A 17,142-nucleotide genomic window follows, 5' to 3' on the forward strand; every position below is an offset into this window, starting at 1 on the left:
ATTATTTTTTTTCAGGAATAGGTGATATTGTACATACAAACATGAAATTGATTTAAGTTGTTATTATACGGAATGAACTGATGTTGCAAATGTTACATTTTGTTGAATCGAAAATAACATTAATTTTAATTAGTTCAAATAGACTATAAATTTATAACAATTTCTGTTTTCAATTCTAATTTAACGCTTTTATATTTTAAATTTATTAAACGTATGTTTGTTCATTATGATGTCCCCCCCCCCTTTTTGGTGATGCAAAAAAAAAAAAAAACCCAACTCCCAGGCTTTATTTACTCCTTGAGGGGAGGGGGTAGTAGTAGTAGTAGTTTATTTTCATTCATCATGATACATTCGTTCTAGGCATTACATTATCTTTATGGGGGGAGGGTAGTATATTTATTCGTTCTTCATGATAATATTCTCCCAGGATTACCATCTCCTTTTTTTTTGGGGGGGGGGATAGTGTTTATTCATAATGTTATCATCCTCTCTGTTCTTATCACTTTCTTTGGGGGGGGGGGGGGTTAGTGTATGTAGTTCATTCACCATTTATGCTATCTTTCTCGCCTAACATAAATATACGATTGAAGGGAATATATAAGGGGATCAAAGCAGTATATATAGTACGTTACCATATAGCACCATTTTAATACTATTCATCAATCCATTTCACTTTACTATTTTTAACTTTTATCTCGTCTTTTCTTTTCTAGGTACGGGCAAAAATGGACAAATAAAGATAGGGGGACCTAGTTTTGAAAGCCGATTTATCATAATTTTTTTGTAGGTTTCTGACTACTTTTTTATTGTATTTGAAAGATTAGAGACTAAAGTTAATTTCCTAAAGAAAAAAAAAAAATATTTGTACACGTGAAAAACAAAAAGATATGAAAAATGTTTTCATGGCAAGCTAACCAATTCAGCTAAATTTTGAAGTTAAATAAATTCATTGTAAAAATCCTTTAAAAGATAAATATTAGTTTCCTGGGTCTATTTCAAAGATAATTATTAAAGTAAAGTCCTAAGATATTGAATTAAATTTAAAAAAAAAACACCTTGTTTGTACAAAAAATAGCTTGATTAGCCCAAAAAAGCAAGTAATTCTGCTGTTCGCAAAATCACAACAAATAAAGTTTTGTAAACACGATTATACGGAAGCCCAAAATTACAACCAATCGAAACGCTGTTTCAAAATGAGGTCATGGAGGTAGGGGTGCCAGTCACATTCATGCGAGCAAGAAAATTATTAAAATCTAGCATATAAAAATTATGTGAAATCTGTAATTTAAAAAAAGAAATAGAAATATTTTTGCTATTAAAATTTTTTTGTGAAAATATTAAATAAACAATGCTTAATTCAATGGTAATATCGGTAGTTCGAGAAATTAGTTTTTCTTCGAGTTATATCAAATTCATTAATATGTACTTTAGGAGCTTTTTTCGTAATTTCCTGTAAAAAATTATATAATTTTTACAATTGTTATAATTTACGATGCCTTATTTTGATAAAAAAGCAAAAATAAATTATTTTTTTTTTTTTTTACTACTGAAAACCATAACTTTAGTAAAGGTATTTTCTGCTTAAACAAAATAATACATTTCCACTGAGATTTAAATAAAAAATAATGGGGTCATTATATTCCATGATCATTATTTTATAAATACTGAAAAATTAATTAAAATTGGTTAAGTTCCTGATTTTTGGAGAATTTTTAAGTAAAGGGAGGAGTAAAAATGTTTTATTTTGAGCATCTGCATTCATTTTGCACGTACCTATTATTTTCTCACACTTATTTTTTATTTTATCTTTTATTTTAATTGTATAGCTTAGCATAATTAACTCTCATTGGACCCTAATTAACTCACATATCAAATAATACCTACTCCTAAAAGTGCACTCCATACCGCTACTACCCATTCCTGTTAAAATCCCATTCTAGTATATTTAAAGAGCCAAAATTATCTACTAATCCCCTAGATAACCCTCTGTCCCCACCTTCAATATATACTCCATATATGCCTATTGCTAGACGTTGCATCCATATCTTGTTACCTAGTACATTCCCTCTTCTTCTGATGAAATTGATATTTTTTTATATGTTTGAAAATACATGTTAAGTATTATATTGAAACTACTGTTCTAATAATGTATCCACTACAGAATATTTTGCAGAAATTGTTTTTTTATTCTGCCTAAAGAAATCCTTACAAACTGAAGCAATTTTTATTTGGTTTAAACTCTAAACCAAATAAAAATTGCTTCAGTCTAACTTTAGAGTATGAGATTTTCTACAAATATTGAAAAGTGTTTAAGCACATTATTTTTATAGCCTAATAGTTTTTTTTGTAAATAGAAATTAAATAAATAGAAAAACAAAATGGTGCAGTAAGAAAAAGTTTTTAATTTCACTATTGAAAAAAATGTTATTTTGCAAATGTCAATGTATTTGCATGTCAAAGATGTTTGTGATAACCACTCCTGTTTTGGTTGTGTCATGGTTAATGTAAGTGTATATTTAAATAAATAAAAGTCGATCTTTCTATATGTGTAAATACATGTATCTATTTGTTCATGCACAACCCAGAATACTTATAAAAAGTATATGCAAAAGGCATTCAGAATGGCCAAATAATATTCCCTTACTCAGCAAAAAGAAACGCTCATTATTTAAATTCAAAAGTTTTATGGAGACAATATTAAGAAAGGACAAAATTAAATAATTTAGGTAATTTTAATCAAAATTTCTTATTTAAAAAGGACCTGGTACAGCATGTAGTTGTTAGAGTAGATAAACAGTAGTAAGTAAAAAAAAAAAAAAAAAAAAAAAACCTTCTTTTTTGGAGTGTCTAGTAATCTGTCGAAAATATAAATATTGAAAGATGAAATGAGTGTATAATTTCTGGAAATGCACGTGAGAGCTAAGCCTAATTGAATGGTGGAACAGATTTACATATGAAGGTTTTTGTTATCCTATTATGTCTTAATGCAGAGGCGGGGATAGACTTTACTTTATTATACAGATGTACAAAATAATCTCCTAAACTAATCAACTCATCATTATGAATTTTGGAATATATATTCTAGGCAACATAAGTAATATGCACACAATATTATATTCATTTTTTTGGAAATTTTAATATTAAAGAATGCAAGTGTATAAAGTTACATATGTCCATGTTTGTATATATTTTTATACATAGAAGGATTCATACCTAAACTAATCACCTGCCCATTATGAATTTTTAGTTTAGTTTAGTTGGTTTATTTTACTAACATATAAACCATTTTGGGTTATTTAATGCTAAAGAAAGGATTTTTGTTTTGTTTATTTATTGTTTATTTTTCTAGATTTTGTTGGCATTGAAACATAAGTAGAAATAATGCTTTTTGATTGGCACTAATTATATATTGTTTTTTTTGTTTGTTTTTTTTTAGATGATTTTTTTAACTATATTTTGTTGTACAATTTTGTTTCTTTTAGAAATTCTAAGAGGCTTTTGGGATCAACTTTGTAAAAAGTGTCTTTCAGATTATTTTCTTGATAGTATTTTATTCGTGTTTGATTGCATTCTATGAAGTTGTCTAAAAGATGTTTTACTGTGTAGGATTCTTGATATGGTATACAGTTTGGTGTTTCTTCACCTTTTAGTAGATATGAATGGGTGGCAGTGGTATGTTCTATTTGAAGTCTTGCTATTATTACTTTTCTTGTCATTTTTTTTGTTGGAGACTAACTTTTTCCCATTCTTTGAGGACGGGTTTGATTGGGTAAAGTTTGTTGTTTTTGCATGAGTTCATAGCTCTTGCCATTTGGATATAATAAAGTTATTTATGATTTTTTTGGAATACAGCTGCGAGGCATCAGAGTGGGTATGTTTAGTTTAATTTAGTTTTATAAAAAAAGGGAGAAAAGAGGCAGTGAAAGCACTTTGTGAACATTTGTTATATTCCAATGTCGTAAAACGATAAGAGGTATTAGACATTATGAAAAATTCCAAATTTCAATTTCTTTAGAGCATTTTTTTTTTTTTTTTTTTTTTTTTTTGAGGGATATGTGCAAAAATTGTCATTTTAAAATTCAAATATTTCAGATTTACATTAAATTTGATTCAAAGTCACCAAATAAGATTCTCTGAATTTCTATATTTTTTAACTACTTAAGTCTTAAATTTTAGATTTTCTTGAGCTGTTTTAAAATTAAAGAAAACTTTACATGTAGACTGTAGTATTGCAAACGGTTTCTAAGTTGCATTTTTTTCTAATGAGAAAAAAATGCAACTTAGAAACCGTTTGCAATACTACAGTCTACATGTAATATTGTTTTTGCTTTATTTTAACGTTTTTTTAATACTGTAATAAAAAGAAAAATGCTAACCAAAAATTTAATTATATATAACCATACAGAAAGCATAATTTTGTAAAGTAAATTTAAAAAATTAATCAAATTATATCAAATTAACAAATTTTTGTAAATATTATTTTAAAAGATAATTTAAATATTATATTGTTTGCTTTTGTTCTGACCGGCACTAGCACTTCAAAAATCTGTTTCCACCATAGCAATTTTCCTAACCAGATGAATAAATATTGCCAGAAAAAAAAATTGAACTAATGTAAAATATATTTGTGCCTATAACATGGGAAAAGCTAACAAAAAAATGAAATAGATGTTAGACAGATTGCTATTTGGGTTTAATTTTGACTATTTGACTAACACTATTGTACAGTATATATATTTCCCCAAAACCCCTGGCTTTGATGGAGGAGAGACTAAAACTTGCTGCTATGGTGTCAAATGATCTTAAATAAAAGCAAGGGGAGACTTGATTCCAAATATTTCTCATATGTTATATCTCCCATCTTTTGGATGAATATCCATGAATATCTCCATTATCAAATAATCCTTATACACTGTGAAATTTACTTTGTGTATGAAAACCAAAAAGGGGAGATATAACATATGGGAAATATTTGGAATCAAGTCTATCCTTGCTGTTATTTCAGATCATTTGAAACCATAACAGAAAGTTTTAATCTCCTCTCTATCAAGACTAGAGATTTTGGGGGAAATATCAGATATTTTGTAATTCATATGCAAAACTAGGAAAACAAATGACTATGATAATAATATTTTATGGCTGTAAAAAAGTGCCAAAAATAGGCTCTGGATGATGGATGATCCCCTTATTGTGTGATCTTAAGGGCACATGTCACATAGCCCACTACATAATTCAGGTCATTAGCTTTCCAACGAGCCTTCATTTGTTAAATTCTGATCAATAGTTGCTGAGATTTGGAACTTATAAAATTGCCAAAAAAAGGTGGTATATCTATCTGTCCATCAATCTATATATATATATCTTTATATATATATGGATATATCTATACTGGTAGCCAAATTGAATATTGAAATGCTCATATCTTTGGTTCTATGGGATGAAACTACATGAAAATTTGTAGGCTTTTTGAAGATTATAATACTATTCTATGGTTAAAATTTTATGATAATTGGTAAAAAAAGAACCTATATTTTCAAACCAATAAAATATGCTTAAATTTTCAGCCAAACTGAAGCTGTCAGGCCAGCTTCAGTTTTGCTGCTTTGGTTGTTTCACCTGTGGCCTTGCCAGGCCACTAATATATATATATATATATATATATATATATATATATATATATACACACACATACACGCACACATTGTACTATGTATGAAAAGAATATGTACAAACACAAAATTAGATTGAAGAATAATTTTTTTTATATATCTCTTAACTCTTAACTATATTTAGCTATATTTGTAATATTGAGCACCTCCAATATTATCTCTCCTGATACCATTGAAGCAATAATTATTTTATAACTTTTGCTTCTCTTATTTTGTCCTTTAGTCTTCACATTCCATGAACAATGTTTCTGAGAAAGGGAGTAAGAATTGCTGTTTTTTGGATTGGAATCTATCCATATAACATTTATCATTGGCTTGTTTAAATTGTTACACCAAGTGGCTTCATACCTTATCTGGAGCGATTTCTCTCCCTCTCTCTATATATATATATATTAGTTAATTTAACAATAATTATTCTTTTATACTTACAGACACTAGTGTTTTACACTTATGCAATCATCAGTCTAAGATCACGATTCCTGCTGGTTGGAAGATTCAAACCCAACCATGAAGCCACCTTCGATTCCATTTGCTAAGCCTCTACCTCTGGGCTATCAAACAATTGCCATGAAAATTAATAACTGATAAATATACAATTCAAGCGCAGACATTAGACAATCCAGAGTGTTCAAATAATGGAAGTAGTGAACGTTGCAGGAATGGTAATTGACTGCCCCTTAGTTTATACTTACCAGACAGTACCCATCCCAAAGTATTCCTGAAGGGGCTTGATAATTATAATTAAATAATTATTCTTTTATACCTACAGAACGTTTATCTATACATATATATATATATATATATATTAGACACACTAGCCTAGTGCCCGGCATTGTCCGGGTGTTTGGACGTGTGTGTTGAGCAAAAAAAATAAAAGTGGTAGTAGGCAGGCAGGCTCGAACCTGTATTGTGAAGGAGGAAGAGAATGTGAAAAAAATAAGTGACATGTTTGCTGTTGCATCCATCGCCAAATCGGAAGTGACATAGGTTTAAATTAAGGCTAGACAATCGAAGAAGAGGGGATGACTTTTAAAAATATCAGCAAAAACAGCGACCCCTCCCTGTAGAAAAGTGCCCAGTTGAGGGTGAAGGAATTACTGTTTTGGGCCAATTTTTCGATATTTGTCATCAGAAGGGTCGATCCGTCAAAAAAAAAAAAAAAAAAGAGGGCAGCCATAAAAAAAAAAAATATCACTGCTTTTATTCATTTTCTACTAGCCTGCATGCCTGGCGTTGTCCTGGTGTTTGGAGGTATGTGTTGAGCAAAAAAAAATCTGTTAGTAGGCAGATAGGCTCGAACTCGTGACGCGAAGGCGGAAAAGAAAGTGAAAGAAAAGCTGACATCTTACTGCTACTCCATATGCTTGGAACGTTAAAATTAGGCAAAGTCAATCCAACCGATACAATGACTTGCAAAAATGGCTCGCAAAAAATCGACTCTCCTTATAGAAAACTGCCCAGTTGAGGGTGAAGGAATTAATGTTTTAGGCCAATTTTTCGATATTTGTCATCCGAGACATCGAGCTTTAAAATGATACCGATCTCGTGAAAATCTGTCGCCTCTGTTGAAAGTATTTGACATACATACATACATACATTTAAACAGACAATGAGATTTATATTATAATTATATATTATATTAAGCTATATATTATAGATTATTTTGTCCAACACCTGTACATAATCAATCATGTATTATATAAAGAATACAATATAAAACGTTCTTACCTCACAATACTCGGGTAGTTTGCGGTCAATGGGCAGAGTGAATCCGTGCATGGGTGCAGTACTATTATCTCTGTCAAATAAGCACTCTACAACATCCATGAGCACCACGGAACAATCTAGTGCCATGCTGTGGTGGTTGGCTGAGGATTTCTGACTTGAATCCAGTACAATCGATCGACAAATCATGCTGGAAAACAAAAATAAAAATCAAATATAAAATCATTGATCATTAATTAAACAGATTAAACAATGACTAATTTGTATTTGCTTTTCATACCGTGTTAGATTATTAATAAATGAGAATGGCTGGGCATTTAATAACAAAAATATTTCAAACTTCAGTGTGATAAATAGATTCTCTTATAGAAATGCTTGAATGGATATAAATTCAAAATAAATGCTAAAATATTCCTCGATTTGACGATTGAGATATGTTCGAAAAAATTCCTTTTAATTAGCTGTAATTTGCAATTGCATGTTGTTTATATGTGTGTCACGTTGGTGCAGTAGTAATATCGCCAGCTTTTGATGTTACAGTTTTGCTTTCGGTTTCGATTCTAGCTTATGGCACCCAAATACTTTTTTTTTTATTTAGGAATCACGACTCTATAATAATAACATATACGAAATCTGGACAAATTAAAATATCATATTTAAGTGTATTTTATGAATGGGCAAAGCCCCCCGCCCCCTCTAGTATGATTTAAAAATAAATTATTTGCAGCAACCGCTGTAAAAGAACATGAGATTTGTTTCCTCAGTCCGTTAAGTCCAAAGTGGCTGACCAGTGGCTTGGTTCCCACCAGTTTTGGCAAATAGCAAACAGGATTCTGAACAGAAGCGTGTGCTCTATCCCAACTATCATCAATGGACTTGAGGTACTCTCATCAGCATCAGACAAAGCCAAACTCTTTGCTATGAACTTTGCAGCTAATTCTACCCTATGCGGCCAAAGCTGCCAACCTGCCGTATTTCCTCCTCTATCAGAAAACACACTATGCAACATACGTGCATGATTTTGCCAAGCTAATTAAAAACCTTGATTTCAGTAAAGCAACTGGCCCTGATGGCATTCCAATTATAGTGCTCAAAAAGCTTCAACCAGAACTAGCTCCCATACTTACAAAGCTGTTTAAGCATTGTCTTAGGGAGAATTGCTTCTCAACACCCTGGAAAATCGCATCAGTATGCTCTGTATTTAAGAATTCAGGTGATTGGTCATCTCCCTCTCAGTACAGACCAATAAGTCTCCTGTGCGTCATGAATCTGGAATCAATATTAAATAGAGAAGTAGTCAACCACGCCAGCAGAAATAATCTACTCAATAACATGCAATATGGTTTCCATTCTGCTAGATCTACAGCAGATATGCTTATGGTTATATCTCATAGGATTAGCAAATCTCAATAGAGGCTTCCTTTCTAGGGCAATTGCTCTTGACATATCAAAGGCCTTTGATAGGGTATGGCATAAAAGTCTACTTCACAAGATCTTCAGCTATGGTATAGCTGGAAATGTCTTCTATCTTTACATCAGCATTACTCTGATACCCATCTGGCATCAATTGAAATGAATGCCCCTTGTTTTGGGGAGGCTCCATGTTTTGACAAGCTTCTGGGCTTGACCTTTATTCCTGATCTGAAATGGAACGCATACATTAAATCCATTGCCAAGGTTGCTGGAAAAATGATGGGATCCTTCTATTGATCCAGTAGATATCTCACTGCTGATGCAATTCTCTACCTATATAAGAACCAGATACACTCAAGGATAGAGTATTGTTATCACATTTGTGCAGGAGCTGCTAGAAAAATCTTATCTTGCCTTGAGAAAGTTCAAAATAGACTTTCTAGCCTCGCAGAAGAGACGTTGCGAGCATGTCTCTGCTTTATCATTATTTTCATGGCAAGTACTCGTCTGGGCCCCAATCTATGTCCCCCCCCCTCACCAAACCTTCACGAGAATCACTCATCTAGCTGAAAACACTATCAATAATGGCTCTCACTCTATCTGCGCTTAAACCTAAATGTAGATTCCATGAACAATACTTCTTTCTTAGAACTGTCCGCCTGTGGAACTGTCTTCCGTTTGCCTGCTTTCCAGCTGACTACAATATGGTTGTCTTCAAGTCCAACCGTAAACAAGTTCTTGATGAGCTGTTCCCCTTAAGTAATCCGATTTACCAAACTTACACAACTAATGATTATTATGATATTGTACCATTGACTACTTTACACTCTTTAACCCTTATCCTTTGAGCCTTGATAAGTGGGGACTCCTATGTATAAAAAAACACATGAATAACAGCACAAACATTTATTAAACCAAAGATTACAACTCTTTATACAATATCACCATCTCTGTATTATTTGAAGTATTCGAACTACTGTTCTCATCTTAAGTGTTAAAATGATAACAATAATCCAAATAATACCAACAATCATTCCTCATCTTAAAGACTCAGAACTGTAATCACCATCGCTGTTGTAAATGTTAATGTCAGTGTGTGTACATATATATATATATATATATATATATATATATATATATATATATATATAAATTTGGCGTTTTTCCACTTTACACTTAGGTTAAAAAAGACTACACCAAAATTTATGCAAATTCATCCAGTATTTTTTGTTTTTATAAAATGAAATCAAATTTGATCCATAAATGATTTTTAGCTGGTATTCTTATGATGACTGCGTGATAATTAAAGTTATGACCTTTGATCTTAATATAAGCAGAAAATGGTGGACGAGATATTTTGCCATTAAAATATGAATTTTCTTGTTTAAAAAAAACACATGATGAATTTTTTTTTTTTTTTACACAGTGGTCACCTCTTATCAAGGTCCGGAAGCCACTCAGGGATAAGGGTTATTGCAAGTACATTACATTAGTGTGGAGATTTGATGAAGTGTTTACTTAAGGGGGTGGTTCATTAGGAATTTGTTAACGTTCGACTTGAACACATCCAAGTTATAGTCAGGTGGGAAGCAGACAGACGGAACAGAGTTCCACAGATGTACAGTTCTAAGAAAGAAGCTTTGTTTATGGAATCCATGTTTTGATTTAGGCACAGATAAAGAGTGGGGGAAATTTTTCACAGTGGATTCGGCTAGACGGGTGTTTTTCGTGAAAGATTGGCAAGAGGCGACCAGAGATTGGAGTTCAGACGAGCACCTGCCATGGAAATAACGATAAAACACGGATAGGCTCGCAACGTCTTTTCTGTGGGAGAGAGGTTGCAAGGTAGAGAAAAGAAAATTGAATTTGCATGATTTTTGGTATACTGTCTTTTTAAAATCTAACACATAAGTAAATAATACAATTATTGTGCCATTTTGTCTTTTCATTACAAGCAGTTTGTAATATCAGGGTAAAACTGGATAAGAGGCAAAATGTGTAAATAAGAATGAAAGCATTTAAGAACAATTTTAAACAAGTTTAAATGATTGGAGACAAAGGAATGATGAATATGAGAGGACTAAATTTGATCTTTATTGATGTTCAATGAGAGGAACACTTTAGTGGTTGTCTAATTAGTAGGAGGTGTAATCCTGAATGGCTTTACACTCACCGGATCATAACCACCCAGATTATTATCTGTAGAGTTATCTCATTATCTCAAAGATAATGTCAATCAAACAATCTCCAGACTATTTTTGGACTGAAGAGGGCCATCACAAAATTAATGAAAGGAGTGTGTCAGTTATTGACAATTTTGTTCATGATATTCAGATGCGCTTAACACTGAACGGTGACAAAACAAAGACTGTTGGACATTTATAACTGAAACTTGGTGGACAAGTAAGTCAGAATTAAGTTTATTTGTACCAAAAATGGTTGGATTACAGAAGGGATTGCATTTTAGTAATGATTCCGTGTTTTCACTTTTTAAAGTTCAGCTGGGATAATTAAAGTTAATTAACTTTCAAATCTAATTTGTGGGTTTTGAACGAAAAATGAGAAAAAAATATTGCAGCCAAATATTGCAAAGAGACATGAAAAACGATAACATCAATGTTTGATGCATTTAAATAAATAAAAAAGAAAAAACGATATCTTCAGGCAGCCTGATCTGATAAAGTGGGATTAATATATAAATGTAGAAAGTAAACTTACCCAAGATGATCATAGGAACAGGCTTCAGATATTTTACTCCTAATGTCTTTCATATCACTGAGTATCATATCACCGATAATCATCCTGATTTTGCTAAAGAACGCTGCGCTAATCTTCTTCAGCTTCTCAAATGGCTCCTTCTCTACTGCAGAACTTGTGGTTGGGTTTTCATGCAAGACTGTCATGGTTAATGAGCTCATTTTAAGTCGTAATTTGGATAGTTCCACAGAAGGATCATCAAGCAGCTTCTGGACTGGATCTGTTGAAAAGAATTGCAGTATAAATATTTTGCAAACAAAATAGATACAATGAATTTATAATTTTTATTATTTCCATCTTGTTTCATGCTTAGATGTCCCCTGTTTGTTACCATTTTTCTTGCATTGTATAAATTGCATTTAAATCTGTATCATTCAAATTATTCAGATTACTGTTCTTTTCTTGGATGTCATTCTCACAATGTTTCAGCTGATGTCATTTCTGATCTTCTTCAGGTGTATATTGTTGAACTTATGAATCTATGGAATTTTGAAAGGAACCCTTTATTTAACGCACATTGTCAGACATGACTAAGTAGAAGTCTTAAATAATCTGTAAAGGTCAATACTGGTAACACTATGTTAGTTAGTAATGAAAAAAGTTCGCTCAATGTACTTCATCCAATCCTAACTCTTGTAATCACATTAACACCGGCTTTTCCTTGTATTTGAATAACATCATCAAGATAAAACCTTTGAATATCCAAATATTTGTATTCATTTTTTTTATGTATTGTTATCCTAATTTTCATAGTTGTTGTTTTACCATGTTTCGGCCAACTCATTCTCTGGCCTTCTTCAGATGATTAACCACGACCAGATAAAAATGCTGAGTCTTGTAAATTATCTCTAGTAATTACTGCCTTCCATCGTTGTTGTTGTTGTCTCACCACGTTTTGGACAACTAATCCTCTGGCCTGCTTAGGTAAGATTAAAGCCACTATTTTCAGACAATGCTCATGGTAGAATGGAATGGTAGAGACTATCCACTGTACTACGGGCCCCGAAGGGTAGAAGCCATAAGTAATCTGATTAAAGATTCCAAAAATATAAAAAAACAAAAAATAATCCAAATATACTTTCTCTACATTTAAGTTCTCATCCGTTTCCATTGTTATACATTTCTTGTACACAAACTGATTATCATGTCTCAACCTATCTGCACTTCCAATGCATTTTTGTGAACCCAATGTTTACAAGTATCACAAAAACATTGAGTTGCTCCCAACTCTCTGAGCAGGAGAACTTTTCTCTTTCTCAGTTAAATCATTTTGAATTAAATCTTATTTTAACAAAATATCTAAATTTTTAAACATTAGAGAAACTGTTGAAGCATTTTTTTTTTAATTTATTTTGTTTTCATAAAGTTTCAACCATTTTAATATTTAGCTTTCTTTTTTGAAAGAAAATTTTCAGCCACTAGGGATTAAGAGTCAGTAATTTGGGCAGGAGTTTTTTTGTTTTCTTTTTTTTTCACCTTTTTTTACTTTTAGTCACTTAGAAATAAATTTTATTCAGTATTTTATCTACTATGCCTCAGATCCTTGCATATAATTTTAGGATGACATTTTTTTTACTTACCAATAAGGATTTTTGGTGTAGCTAATAAAGTACCAAATAAAATTCAGTTCTAAGTGACACTCTCCTCGGATTTACAAATTATTTAAAACTTCTACTCAATCATAGCTGATTAAATACAGGATTTAGATCGAAATTTCATGCAGATTCCTGAGTTCCATGATACAACCGAAGAGAGTTTTAAAAAAAATTTTTTTTATTATTACATTTTCACCCTAAACAAGGCACATTGCCACTTTGGTGTAGGGGGCTACTATCAGGGGCAGCAACTACTGGGGCACTATGTTGGGATTTGGGCAGCAAGATGTCATCACGTTACACTTGAACTTCTGCATGTCAGTACAGTTGGGGAAGCAGGGACCTGGAATGGAATTCCAGAGTCTAGCGGTTTTGGGGAAGAAACTACTGGAGTAGAAAGATCTTTTACATCTAGGGATCTCTACTGCATGGGGGTGGGATTTAACTGCCTGTCGGGTTTGTTGAGGGTGTCTACGTCGTGGGGACACAAGTGTCTGCAGTTCATCAGAGCATTCACCATTAAAATACTTGTAGAACAGGCAAAGGGATGCAACGTTTCGTCGATGGGACAGAGGCTGAAACTTAGATGCAAGTTCAGCGCCTATTAGATTGGCGACTCTCTTTTGAATCTTGTCTAGGAGCGAGAGACTAGCAGCAGATGCACCAGCCCAAATGTGGCAGCAATACTCCATACATGGGTGAATGGTGGCCTTATAGAGATACAGAATACTTTCAGGTATCAGTAGTTTTCTAGCACAGTAGAGAAAGCTTACCTTCTTCGCAGCGGCCTTGGCAATGTTTTCAATGTAATTATTCCAACTCATGTTTCCTGTGAACGTTAAGCCAAGCAGTTTGAAAGATGTACTCTCAGACAGGGAGTCACTGGCCATTGCTATTGGTGGCAGAGAAGGTTTCTTGTAATTATTGAAGGAAACTAGTTTAGTCTTGGCAGCACTGAATGTGACCATCCATTTTTGTCCCCATTCCATTGGAGGTCATCCTCTAGTGTTTTTGCCATTTCTTTAGTTATGTGTTCATTTATTTTCCTGTCATGCCTGTTATAGAGTGTGGTGTCATCAGCATATATACCCATCTCAGAGGCAGTTTTGTTGGGGAGGTCATTTATGAATATCAGGAACAGTAGAGGTCCAAGGATAGACCTCTGAGGCACTCCCGCATTTATATCATATTGTTTAGATGTACAACCGTCGAGGACAACCTGGATTTTTCTCTTATCTAAGAAGGATTTAATTATGTTAAGTATTCTACCAGTGATACCGTATGATTTAATTTTCCTGAGGAGACCCTCATGCCATACCCTGTCACTGTCAAAAGCCTTAGATATATCTAGAGCTACCGCTCTGCCCTCCCCCACTTTGTCCAGTGAATGGTATATACGTTCAGAGATTACAGTGAGGATGTCTGCTGTGGAACGGGCTTGTCTAAATCCATATTGTTTGTCAGTCAGAAGTTTAGCATCTGTAAGGTGACGGACTAGAGCATGGTTAATTATGGTCTCAAATATTTTGATGAAAAGTGGGAGGAGGCTAATGGGGCGATAATTTGATGGATCAGTTCTTTCGCCAGAATTCTTGAATACTGGTACAACAGAAGCAGTTTTCCAACAGCCCGGAAAGCATGATTCATTAATGGGATGAGATCAGGTCCACATGCTTTTGATGTGTCAGGGCTTTTTATGATAGCATGCACCTGAGCAGGGGTGATTTTTAGATCGTCTAGCATGGCGTCTGTTCGCAAAGGAAAGTCAGGCAAGGGGGTGGTTGAAAGGGTCCAGTGTGGAATTTGAGGCAAGCATATTAGCCTTGTCGGTTGCTGAGCAAACAACCTCGTGATTGTTGGTTAGTGGGGGAATTGTTGATTGCCCATTATTTACTACACTGTTGTAGATTTTCCAGAAGTCACGAGTTCCTAATTTTTGGGCTTCGATGTGTTTTTTAGTGGTTTCAGTAAATTCTCTCTTAGCTGTCGCTATTTCTTTCTTAACATTACTTCTAGCTTCTATATACTTCTGTCTGTTTGAACTGAACTTATGTCGGTTAAATCTGTGGTATGTATGCTGCCTTTGAGCAATGGCAGTTGCGCAAGTAGAAGTAAACCATTGGGGAGAGTGGGGCTTGCTATAAAATTTCCGCATGGGAACATGTGCTTCAATTGCTGTTTTGAACCATTCAGTGGTCTCATTTGCGCACTGTTCAGCAGGAAGAGAAAAAATATTTCCCCATGGGGCATCTCTGATAAGATCTCTGATGGCTTCCCAGTCAGCCTTTTTATAATATCTCGTTGTTTTGAGCACTGGCTCTTCAGTTTTGGGTCTAGAGTTTAGGGCGATTTCGACTATTATCACTGCATGATCAGCATTCCTGAGTGGGCTGTCAGCTTTTGTTATACAATCCTCGGTAACTGTGGTCAGAAACAGATCTAGAAGTGATGCGTGTTGTTCTTGCTGGTCAGGGAAACAGGTTGGAAACGTAACCATTTGTGATAGGGAGTGAGATATAGTGAAGCTATGTATTGTGCTGCCCGCTGCATCTGTGTAAATAGAGAATCCAAGCCAGTTTTTGTGGTAAACATTAAAGTCACCAAATACATGTACTTGTGCGCTAGTGTCGAGGGAGAGTGCTGTGTCTATGCTGTCAGAGACTTTGTTTATTATGGTGCAGTCCTGGGTCGAGGGAGAGCGGTAAAGAAAATAAAAGTAGCTAATGTTGTGTTGTATGTTTAGTCTAAAGAACATAAAGGCTTGATCGTCCATTTCTAGGTTTGTTTCTCTAGTCAGGGGGAGGGTGCTACGAATGTAGACTCCGTGCATATGTCTGTGAGAGTCCTTACGGCAGAGTGGGAGATAGCCAGGCATGTTAAAGTAGTTAGAGGGGATGGAGGAGTGTAGGTTAGTCTCGCTTAATGTTAAGATATCCGGGGTATTTGTTAGGAGAAATGCTTCAACATCACCTACATTAGTTCTAAGCCCACGGATGTTAGTGAATGCAAGCCTCAAGGGAGGAGGCAAGTTGGATTTGTTTGTCCCTAGGCCTGGTTTAAGCTTATTTTTTTATTGTACTGTCATCATGTTTTTAAAGAGTTTCAGTTAGGTAAGGGGGAGCTGAACAAGAGGTTATGCAGGGTATCAAACATGCAACACAAGTAGACCATTAGCTGACCTTTCTTCAACTAGGACTGTGGCCTCAGGAAAGCCCATCGGGGATGAGTGCAGGGTCCCTTTCCATGCGCGACATGGCACTACAAACATCCCGATATTATACAACTGTTGATGGAGCAGTCGCTCTAAGTGCTACCAAAGAGTTAGAGTTCCTGTACTACCAGTCAGAAACAGCAGCCAGGAACTGTCAATCCGGTACCCTCAACCCATCAGAAGAAGGTCACCCCAATCTAATTGCAAAGGCATATGTGGTACTCAAGCACTCCTGTGCCCAGTTTGAAGATCCCAAGTGCCCAGATTGAAGATTACATCATCCGAAATGTTGTAAGAATAACACTCAAGATGAGAGCAATAATCTGAATAATACAAATTATCTTAAAAATTCACAAACACAAAAATAGAATTTCATGAATAAATATTTAGATAAGAACCTTTTGATCCTCTTCTACCAGATTGGGAGTTTTGTCGGGATCTGGTGGAAGAACTAATTCCAGATGCTGAAATAATAAAAAAAAAAAAACATTTTAAATTTTAGTTTCTTTATTTAATACAGTTTTGTGGTCTATCTGATGAAATATTTAGAAGTTCATTTGCATATTCATATTATGTGAAATTGTTTTTTTTTACATGAAATTATTGATTAAAACAAGAATTTTTCCTTTTTTACATTAATTATGAGTCATTACTTATCAGAGGTAAAAAACAAAAACACTTGAGAATAAGTGTTAATGAGATAGATAGACAGTTGAGTGATGATGAATATTATGAGAGGATTTCAAATTTCTACATAACACCCACTCAAAAC

At 33.7% G+C, this 17,142-nt stretch overlaps 1 protein-coding gene across 1 annotated transcript in view; it reads right to left on the minus strand.

Moving 5' to 3' along the window:
- Positions 1 to 17,142, minus strand: part of LOC145294017 (autophagy-related protein 2 homolog B-like) — a 252,530-nt gene that overhangs the window by 155,670 nt on the left and 79,718 nt on the right. Inside the window, exons 10-12 of the mRNA XM_080140978.1 lie at positions 16,769 to 16,834; positions 11,526 to 11,784; positions 7,398 to 7,584 (exon numbers count right to left, since the gene is read on the minus strand). Coding sequence (XP_079997104.1) covers positions 7,398 to 7,584; positions 11,526 to 11,784; positions 16,769 to 16,834 — 512 coding nt within the window. The remainder of the gene's footprint in view (positions 1 to 7,397; positions 7,585 to 11,525; positions 11,785 to 16,768; positions 16,835 to 17,142) is intronic.

Source organism: Euprymna scolopes, chromosome 15 (genome assembly GCF_053919585.1).
Source record: "Euprymna scolopes isolate OS-2025 chromosome 15, ASM5391958v1, whole genome shotgun sequence".
Lineage (NCBI taxonomy): Eukaryota > Metazoa > Mollusca > Cephalopoda > Sepiida > Sepiolidae > Euprymna > Euprymna scolopes.